Below are 11,057 nucleotides of genomic sequence, written 5' to 3' on the forward strand. Positions count from 1 at the left end.
TGGATGTAAATAAACCTCACTGGTAAGTAATTGTAACATAGAAGGTGTGTTTCTGATAATTAGATACTAGTAAAAAAACCAGAATTTAATTAACAAATAATTATTATTTATTAATAACAAATGGAACACTAATTAATAGATATGCTACTGAACGTTTTTTGTTTTCTTCCTAGTTCATTTAATTATTATTATTTATTTTAATTATTATCATTTGTTTTCCCCAACAAAACTGGCCCTGTGTCTGGGAATAAGCCCACCCCATGCTAAGCTCACAATGAGTTGTCTTGGCCCCCTGGGCTTATTTCCGGTCAAATACGGTAGTATCCAGTACTCACCACTTGATATACTTAGATATATAAAAAAAAAAAATTGCCAGCCATTTTTTATAATATATAGAAACAAATATCTTCTTGTTCACATTTGCAGGTATCACCACGGTTACAGGGATTTCTCGACCGCATGCTTGTCCGGGATCCTACCCAGAGGGCGACAGCTGCTGAACTCTTGAACCACCCTTTCCTGCGGGAGGCTGGACCCCCCTCCTGTCTTGTCCCCTTGATGCGTACGTTCAGAAACAGTCCATGTTGACGGTCACACTGATAACGCTTTGTTGGATCAACGCTAAAGGTGTTGAGTAAGATGAGCTAAGTACTTTGTGTTGGCTGTGTGTCTGCTTGAAATGCACTCATCATAGACCAGCAGCATTTTTCTTCCAGTCTAATAAAGTAACTCACCAGCGATGGTCATTACAATATTCATTAGAAAAAACAAACAGTGGTCATTTCGTTTTCTATAATTTTGTACATATCCCATCAGCTACTTCCCAGTAGTGCATGTATGAGCCAGTGCAGGCATGTAACATGCTTTTGATTACATGGAAACAAAACTGAAGTCAAACTATGTTTTATTTCATAGTTGATGTCAAATATTTAAAGTCTTTATATTCCATCTCTCTATGCAATGTTTTTAGTACTTATTGCAGCATAGAGTCTACTTTTACTATACATTGCATAGGCTGGAATATACCTCGAGCTTGCTGCACAAGTTAAGATCGTTTTACGACAGCATATATTGCATGTATATACATGTCTGTAATCTGGCAACAAGCTATAGCTAGTGTAATATAATACATCTGCATGATTTTTGAACATTATTTTGTAGGTATTGTGTAAAATTGTCATGTGTTGTGTATAAAAGATGATTACAGAGACCGGTCGTCGGACACTTGAGTTGGTCGGTGGTATCAAACTGGGTTGTGCCTTTCACACAGTGTAACGAAGAATCCATCCACAGATGTCTCCGCCCAACTTGTTTTCACTATGCAGCTTTACACTCGCCGACTGTCACACACGACAGTGCGGCTTTTTAACTCGGCTTTTTTACAGCTGAACTTTCAACTGATTTCTTAGCTCTTTTTCTCATTATCTTTGAATTTTGTCAAGACATCTTTAAAAGAAGATTGTAATGTTTGAAGTATTTGAATTGGGATCCATTCAAAATAGTAAGTGTATGATTAGTGTGTAAATATATTATCTTGATGGAGGTTACAAGACCTGGACAGTTGGATGAGTTTTACAAGGATTGTTTTGTTGCATTAAATTTTTGTCACTTTGTGAGTTTTCATGAAAGTAGGTCCTAATATTGTCCTATGAGAGGCTTACAAATGTTTCTACAAATGTTTCTACTGGATGGAGAAAGAGATGTTTTCGCTTGGTTATTCCCACATGTTTTTGTCAAAGCCATCATTTTACCTTCCTGTTGATAGCACTACCCAGGATATGTATATCTAAAGGCTGTTGGTTCAACAGTGTTGACAATTTAGGGGATAAAAAAAAGAAACTATTTAAAGATTGATTTATTTTGCATTTATTGTATTATTGAAAAATGCATTTTAAAAATATTTCCATGTATGAAAAAAACATTTCTTTGTTAGTATTGACTGTTACTGTGAGATTTAGAGCTGTAACGATATGGTGATACAGTATCGTATTGCAATACGAGGGCCACGATACAATACATTCATGTTTTAATAATTTTTGGTAAAAAAGTTCAAGCAGAAAACGTAATTTCAACATTCAGTTGATGGAATTCCCCTGTAATTAAGGTGTCTATTAATAGTCCTCGACATTGATATCTAAACGTACACCATAGGTTTATTTTTTGCTTACAAAATTAATTAAGGTTATCATGTTTCATATACTTGAACTAAACAATTAATTATCGATAATTGATATGAAAAGTTAAGTATCACAATATAACCCAAGTATCAGTATACGTATCATATCGTGATCTCCCGCATCGTTACAACTCTAGTGAGACTGTTTCTCAGAATTATAATAGTGATTACTTTTGAGTAATGTTGATAGATGTGCCTAGACTCTGGTTGTTATACGAAGAACAACATGTTGCTGGGCCGACTGTTGCTGTGTCATTCTGGAAACCTACCTCAGACTACTCCGCAAACCAAAGCTTTATAAAGACACTTAAAACCAGAGTTTAAGGACCACCGAGATGTGGGAAGGGGTTTGGGGGAAGTGGTCAAACCAGCATAAAATTATTTGCGTTGCTTAGATTGGTTTTTTCATTTGAGATGGTATTATTTTAAAGGCAGTGTGCTAGATGGCACTCCTCTATCCCAATGTTTCATACTGTTAAAAAATTAAGACCCCCCCCCCCCCCCCAATCCCACCACCCACCCCCAGTTCCAAGTGAAAGTGTGGAACTATCACTTTTCATGATTAGTAGCACAAACTTGGCCAATGTATAGAAACATATATATATATATTATTAATAAGACTCCATCATATGTGGTCATGTGGGATAGAAAAAGTACACCCGAGGTGGTGGAAATTTCAACTTGGGAAGAGGCTTGCCGAGTCCCAGGGTTGAAATTTCCACCACGGAGGGTTTACTTTTTCTTTCCCACATGACTGCATACAATGGGAGTCTTTTTCTCCCATTTATTCGATAAATAAACCATTATTTTACACGAACAAACAAAGATGGCTGAAAAAGTAACTTCTTTATTTGACAGTTTTATCATAAATAATCTATACTTTTTCATGTGTTAAATACATTTTAACACTACAGATTAATAAGCTTTTATAATGAAGGTTTTAATAACAAAATATCGATCTAAAACTAACCAACTCGCATTAATATGACATCCTATATTACCAATGCCGTATTACTCCCCATGTTAAACTCAGTGACGTCGTAGCCTATACAAGACAGTTGTTTCTTATGGGCTGACGTTATATATATATATATATATATATAATCTGTTCCTCTCATTCCATTAATACAAATTAAATATATATTTGTTAGTTGAACATTTATCTTGCTTGTTATCACTTAAAATTGAGAAGTTCATTTTCAAAACACAATGTACACCAATTTCTAACTTTGTGAGTTAGCTGTGAAGGTGCACTGTATACTATAGTACAAATCAGCAATATGACACTAGTTTCTATCAAAACACAACCTAAGCCCATTAAACACAATCTTAATGCTGTTTTGTCTTGTATATGCTATCGATATATCACATTTTGGAAATAGACTATTAAATTACTAATCACTATTACTGTAAAACGGGTACTTTTCACAATTTCATATAAAGTTTATTTTGCTGTTTGTGATTTTCGTGGATGCCAAAAAACTAATTTTAAAAAACGATTTTAAAAACTATTATGATTTATTGTTTTACACACATTAAAGTTATCTATTCACTATTTACATTTATGGTAGATGCAAGAAAATCATTCTTTATTTTATTCCTTAACTGTTTTGTGAAATTAAGACCTTGACCCTTATGCCAGTTTCAGTCTAGTCTTTATAATTAAGGTCTTAATTATTTGTATGAATGTGATTTTCAGAGTTGACTTACAGATGTATAAATTGTGTACAAAAAGTACCTGTTTTATAGTATATCATCACATACTCATTGGAAATTATGTAAATACCTGTCCATTGCTTCTGTGTATTTACCTAATTAAAGACATTTAACAAAATATTGGTTATAATACTTTAAATATAAATTTCATGTATGTGTTTTGCACTTTTCCTTAAAAAGATTGGAAATGAAATATTTTGCTACTAGCAGTTATATTAAATTTGGTGCTTTACTTTGGAATTCGAATAGGTATTGTGTAATTGTTACAAACCACAGTATGCTTAAGACACACAAATATTCTTGAAAACTGCAAGGCACATTACAAGCTGTATCATGTTCATAATAGTGTGTAATATATGTTTACATATGGCTGTATATTATGAATAACAAGTGCTTTGAATCATGTATCCATTACAGGTGTGAACATGGTCATTTCTGTTACATTTCCTATTTAACTGAAAATTTACATTCGTTATCTATTTCCGTTGTGGAAAATAACAAGTGATGGCTGAGGTGAGTTAAGAATATAGGAACTTGTCTTAAGTATTAATTCCTCGTTACTTAGGGTTTGCACTGCCATTCACTGAATTTGCCAATTGCACATTTCTGTAATAAATATTTATTTAAAATGTTTCAGTTATATGAAATAGATTATGGAAGTGGTTTAAGATCATTGGTCTGTGAAAGTACTGTGGATACATTGCAGTTTTCCTACCAGTGTTAAAACAGTAACAATCGCTTACGTCTGTGATGTTGGAAAGTACCGGGTAGATCATGCTTGCCCACAATTGTTTTTGTTTTTCAGCATGAAACACAATACTACAATATCTCCGTCTGAAATGTTGTTTCACACAAATCTATTGAAAATTAAATTAGTCATTAATTGTTAGTGTACTACAGTAATTTAATATTTTTATTTTTATTATTATTTTAATAAAAAGTATTTACTTGTTACTAATACTTGTATTAAATGAATGTTCATGTCATGAAATTGAAATATTTCAGTTACATGTTGAAATAGTGAATTTATGAATTGAAATTTGAAGTTGTAGACATATTAAAATTAAACTACTAGTAATAGACAAGTTTTAACTGGTTATTATACAGCCAGGTCTATCTTCAGCTGGATTTTGGCGGAGAGATTTGGGTCTCATCAGGCAGCCATTTTTGTTCTTCCATACATTTGAACAAGCCTATGTTCAGCCAGCAGCTTTTCACTAACGTTTCCTAACCTTTTTTCACTGGTTTTTAAAGTAGTCATTCAGTTTAATGTGTTGGGTAAAAAAGTCGAGCAAGTGTTAGCGACAAACGGTTGAATGAACGTGGCCCAATTTTTCATCAAGCTAATTTTTAACGCCCTCTGATGTGAAGTGTTATTTTATTTTTACAACTTCAAAAAATTAACGGGGAAAAATGCTTACAAACTGCCAAAAATTATTTTTATTTGGAAAAGTTTAATATAAAAAGTATTTCTTAAAACATGTTTGATTATTTTGTACAGTTTTTATAAATAGTCATTTCATAAATATGCCACAAGGAACAAAGTACCTGTTTTATTTTTATAACATGAAACTTATGACAAGCATATTTAATGTGAGACTTGTAGGTAGTAAGGCAATATGTCGCCATGGTGATGATTACAGATTCTCTCCTCTTGTCTTCTCTTGCATTCCTTCACTTTAACTCTTTAATTCCAAGACATGCATTTTGTTTGTGCTTACAGTGCTAGGTACTGTTAACTCTTTAATTCCAAGATATGCCTTTTGTTTGTGCTTACAGCGCAAGGTACTGTTAACTATTTTAAAAGGTAACCCGAGTTATCGTTCCTTGAAGCCTTGTGAAATACTGTTCACCTGTTCAATGTACATACCGGTTTTAGTTAGCTGTAGCTGGGCAGGTAGCTGGCACTGCTTGATGGATGTCATGAATTAACATGCTAGTTAGAGACAGATCAATAGCATAACTATATTTTTATACAGGGAGTCAGAGTTGTATTATAGTGTACAGAGTCTAACCAAATGATAGTGAACATGTGGTTTTTGACTGTGTTGTTGACTGGTGCACTGGTCGTCACAGTTAGACCTACCTGTACAGGATATTGTTTTCTTTGTAAGTAGTGTAGGTCGGAAATGTTGTTGACTGGTGCACTGGTCTTCACAGTTTGACCTACCTGTACAGGATATTGTTTTCTTTGTAAGTAGTGTAGGTCAGAAATCTTGTTGACTGGTGCACTGGTCATCACAGTTTGACCTACCTGTACAGGATATTGTTTTCTTTGTAAGTAGTGTAGGTCGGAAATGTTGTTGACTGGTGCACTGGTCTTCACAGTTTGACCTACCTGTACAGGATATTGTTTTCTTTGTAAGTAGTGTAGGTCAGAAATGTTGTTGACTGGTGCACTGGTCATCACAGTTTGACCTACCTGTACAGGATATTGTTTTCTTTGTAAGTAGTGTAGGTCGGAAATGTTGTTGACTGGTGCACTGGTCTTCACAGTTTGACCTACCTGTACAGGATATTGTTTTCTTTGTAAGTAGTGTAGGTCGAAAATGAAGACAAATGGTTATTCATATAAACCTTGATTGTTGTGTCTAATATTTGTCAGATGTGTGTACTGCTGATAGACCAGCGGAACAAGTGGCTATTTATTTTTAAAACAAAGAATGAATTTCCACACTGTTGTAAGGTCATATTGTTTTTGAAATTTTGTAAAGCTGTACAAAGCCCAAGCTCCAATACAGCTTGTTGTGAGACCAGACATACCATTGAGTAAGAATTCAGTGGAAGCTATGGTTTTTGGTTAATGTATTTGAGACATCGCTTAATTCAATGACAAGTATAACATGCCAGATATTGCCAGTATTGAAACATCATAACATTTGTGAGCAGTGTAATTTAACGTGTGAGCAATATAACATCATGTGTGAGCAATACACATTGTATTTATTACTGGTTGACAATGTAATATTCCATTTATCACTGGTGAGTCATGTAATATACATTTTTCACTGGAGAGCAGTGTAATATTTCATTTATCACTGGTGAGCAATATGATATTCATATATCACTGGTGAGCAGTTGATAAGAAATGTATTTCTTTTATCACTGGTGAGCAATGTATTATTCCATTTATTATTAGTGAGCAATGTAATATTCAATTTATAACTGGTGAGCAATGTAATACTTATATTACCGTCGGTGACTAATGTAATGTTTAATTTATCACTGGTGAGCAATGTAATATTTCATTTTTCATTGGTAACTAATGTAATATTCAATTTATCACTGGTAACAATTGTGCTATTTTTTAACTGGTGAGCAATGTAAAATTTAATTTTTCACTGGTGAGCAATATATTTCATTTATCATTGGTGAGCAATATAATATTTCATTTATCACTTGTGAGCAAGGTAATTTTTTCACTGGTGATCAATCTAATATTTTTCAGTGGTGAGCAATGTAATACTGTAAATCGTAAAATATTAGAGATCTTAAAATTTAGCAAAATCAAAATAAGTGACATTTTAATGACATAATTTTAGCGAGGTAGCCACATCAGAAACTAAAAAAAGAATAAGCTTAAGTTGTAGAGAGACATCTTGAAGTTAGTTGAAAATGGCAGTAATGTGCATGCTAACTATTGTTTTTTGCTATATTTTGGTTTAATCAATACTATGTAACCATTGTTGTGCCTTCAGTTAATCACAGACAAAACAATTGCACAGAAATATTTTGGAACAATCTGTTGTATGTCTCTTTAAATTTAGAGTCATGAAATATTAGTGTGTATGACCTCACAAAATTTGCTAACATTTTATGCTCGCTAACATTTCCTAATTTACAGTATTTTATTTATCACTAGTGAGCAATGTAATATTCAATTTATAACTGGTGACCAATGTAATATTTCATTTATCACTGGTGACCAATGTAATATTTCTTTTATCACTGGTGACCAATGTAATATTTCTTTTATCACTGGTGAGCAAGGTAATATTTCATTATCACTGGTGAGCAAGGTAATATTTCATTTATCACTGGTGAGCAAGGTAATATTTTATTTATCACTGGTGAGCAAGGTAATACTTCATTTATCACTGGTGAGCAAGGTAATACTTCATTTATCACTGGTGAGGTATGAACATCTTGCATGGTACCAGCCACGTATACAGTATGCAATCATCATTGTTTGTTTTGTCAATACACTGATGTTATTTTTGTCATGTCCGTTGATATTATTTGTTTTATTTGAATTGTATTTAAGTGTTAGATACACTATATAATACACTGGTGGATTTTGTATCTCACTGTTAATAGATAGATATGTATTAGTACACATATTCCTTTCATCTGTATATATACCCCGTTACATATACATATATACAGGTGCATGCAGGTATATGCTGGTTGAAATCAAAGACAAAGTTTGCTTCAAAATTTTATAAAGTGCTTATGTTTGTGTTATCACATTTCCTTTTCATGCTGCATCATTTTCTGTTTTTATTTAACATATTCAGTATAGATGGTAAGACTTGTCAAAACCAAGCCGTTTGTCATAACATTTAATAGCCATTTAATAGCTTGAATTTTATTAGAAACAATTAATTTCTCAAAAACTGTCTATAAACAAATATATAGCTAAATAAGGAAATATTGACAGTTTGATTAATTGGAAGCAGATGTTTTATACAATATTTATAAACGTCACAGTCATCTATGAATTTATGAAATAAAAACTTAATGCAAATTACCAAGACAGTTAACTGTGATCTCACTGGACACTAAATTTTCAGGTGATGTCAGTCTTTGTGTAATTATTATTTCTAGCTACAATGTGTGTGATTTTACACCATACGTTTACAGTGCACTCTCAATAGCAACAGTACATTATTTGTAAATAGACATATTAATTTGGATTCCTACATTGTATTGTATGGAAACTTCTACAAATATTATTCCGGTCTGTGTGTGTGGATTTGGCTGGTAGATAAACGACTGACAAACAGCAGACATTCTGTGTAGTATTCTTCCCAACTGTGTAACAGGTGTATTAATAGGTAATCATGGGCCGTAGATACAAATATACTTCACACTAGGGTGTATGTATTCGTAGACTCCATGCATATTCGGTTACACGTATCAACTTATGCATGTGTATTATCATTGAGCATTGTACAAAGCCCTTTTATACAAGTGTATTATATCTGTGAAGCATATATTGGCATACATTTAAAGTTTTTTAATGTTCCAAGTCGTCTTCAATCATGACATTTTCCTGGGCTGGTTAAAGTCATTCCATTTATCAACATATTTGTGAGTAAGTAAGGTAACAACGCTGTTCAAGGCTTGTCACTACTAGTAAAGATGAAATCTTAAAGGTATTTTTAATATATAAACAATTAGTACTAATGTGTATTTTTTTAAATGCATTTTTAAAAATTAAATAAGGCATTCATTAAAATAATTAAAAACTTAATAATAATTGTCTAGAGTGAGATGAAACTGGACAAAATGAAGCACTGCGATGGGGATGTTGTACAATGAACTAAACGGTGACATAGTTTACACATCACCACAGCTGTTGGTGTCTGTTGATACAGAAACTAATGGGGAGATGAGGTTATGGTTATTCAAAGCACTGGAGTGATACATACTGTAGTAGTACTGAATGTGTAGGCCATTCCACCCACGATGAGAGATTTATAGTCATTCAGTCTTGGATACTGCTAGTAATTCTTTCTGTGAGAGTATAATTTACCATGCAGAATAGCTATGTCGTATAGTACATTTAGCCAGGTTTTTAGTGCTCACTTTACTTAGGTATCTGTGACGTCTTCGTTCCGATTACAATATGCAAATGAACAAATGTGACAGCTGTGATAATAGACCATTATTCATCTATTAAATATCTACGCCCGTGTAATCACTATTAGGCCATGCTGGATTATTTCTGTGTTTGGGTCTGCATACATTTATCTTTCAGTATCTAAAACTTATTTTAATACCCATTTTAAATAATAGAAATGTAATTAGTTTTCCTTTTACAGATGATGAATAGATGTATCTTGTATGATCACTATACTGTGGAAGAGGTAAAGATATTTAATGTGTAGCAACACAGCTGTCTAACCTAAAGATGTTTTCTTAAGATGATTATATTGTATGATCTAACACTTGGTGAAGTTGAATGTGGAACTTTCAGTTGATATAAGAACTAAACTAACGAACTCGTGTCCAGTTATCACGGCAGTTAGTCATTAGATCTTACACAGAACCCGATTATTATATAGCTGTGAAAAGTAGCTATTTCCAATTACAATACACTGGAGACACTAAAATGATGTTTTCACGCAATGTGGCTTAAAGGCCTGCATGTTTATTGGTCATCTTAGCCAGTGTCTGATTTTATATTGGGGATTTCCATTCATTGTTTGGCAATGAACAAATAATTTTAAAAATTATTGAAAAGTTCTTGTAATGGATTTATTGATATTAAATAAACATTTGTGATATAAATATAAAATATTCTGCACTTTAGATTAGATCCATAGGGATTTTTTTTTTAAAAACCCCACCAATAAATACAGTCCGCATTAACGTTTTGACCATACCGTAGGTCTTTATGTAATTATAATTTTGACAAAGGCTATGGCGAAACGTGAACTAGAGGGTGGTCACTGGATTGGTCAGACTATTCAACCGAAGATATTCCACTTTGTTTTTTAAATGATCAGTTCCGATACTAGCTCTTGGGCTATGCTTATTGGCTGTTTGCGAGTCGCTCAACTGGTTGTGTTTTAGTGTACATTCAGTAAATCATTGTATAATAGCAGTGGTGATAGAACCCATTTTACTCGTCTTGTGAAATATTAACTATATATAAATATATTATACATTATCAGAAATAAACATATTTGTATGTTTCAGTAAATGTCTGTGTTGTATTTGTTTTTTTCCGTACCCTGGTGTAACGTGTTAACACGTTTTCATCTACATTAATGGTTTAAAAAGCTCGCTACTCAACAATCAACGCTATCTTTCTCATATACATAGCGTCTAGACTGTAAATGTTCATGTATACTCTTCCAAAAAAGTAGGGAATTTAAAATGCAAATTGTCATTACCAATGACTGAAACGGAGATCAGCTTTCAAAAATGACTGCCT

The 11,057-nt window shown here is 33.0% G+C and overlaps 1 protein-coding gene across 3 annotated transcripts in view; it reads left to right on the forward strand.

The window, feature by feature from the left end:
* The window catches only part of LOC121371880 (serine/threonine-protein kinase PAK 4-like), a 28,368-nt gene extending 17,545 nt beyond the window's left edge, over positions 1–10,823 (forward strand). For 2 of the 3 annotated variants that reach the window (XM_041498102.1, XM_041498103.1), the window contains one exon: positions 427–10,823. In XM_041498102.1, the coding sequence (XP_041354036.1) occupies positions 427–588 (162 nt within the window). In that variant the 3' untranslated portion in view covers positions 589–10,823. The remainder of the gene's footprint in view (positions 1–426) is intronic. The other variant, XR_005957840.1, reaches the window with a different exon arrangement.
* The last annotated feature ends 234 nt before the right edge of the window (positions 10,824–11,057 follow it).

Source organism: Gigantopelta aegis, chromosome 4 (assembly GCF_016097555.1).
Source record: "Gigantopelta aegis isolate Gae_Host chromosome 4, Gae_host_genome, whole genome shotgun sequence".
In the NCBI taxonomy this organism is placed as follows: domain Eukaryota; kingdom Metazoa; phylum Mollusca; class Gastropoda; order Neomphalida; family Peltospiridae; genus Gigantopelta; species Gigantopelta aegis.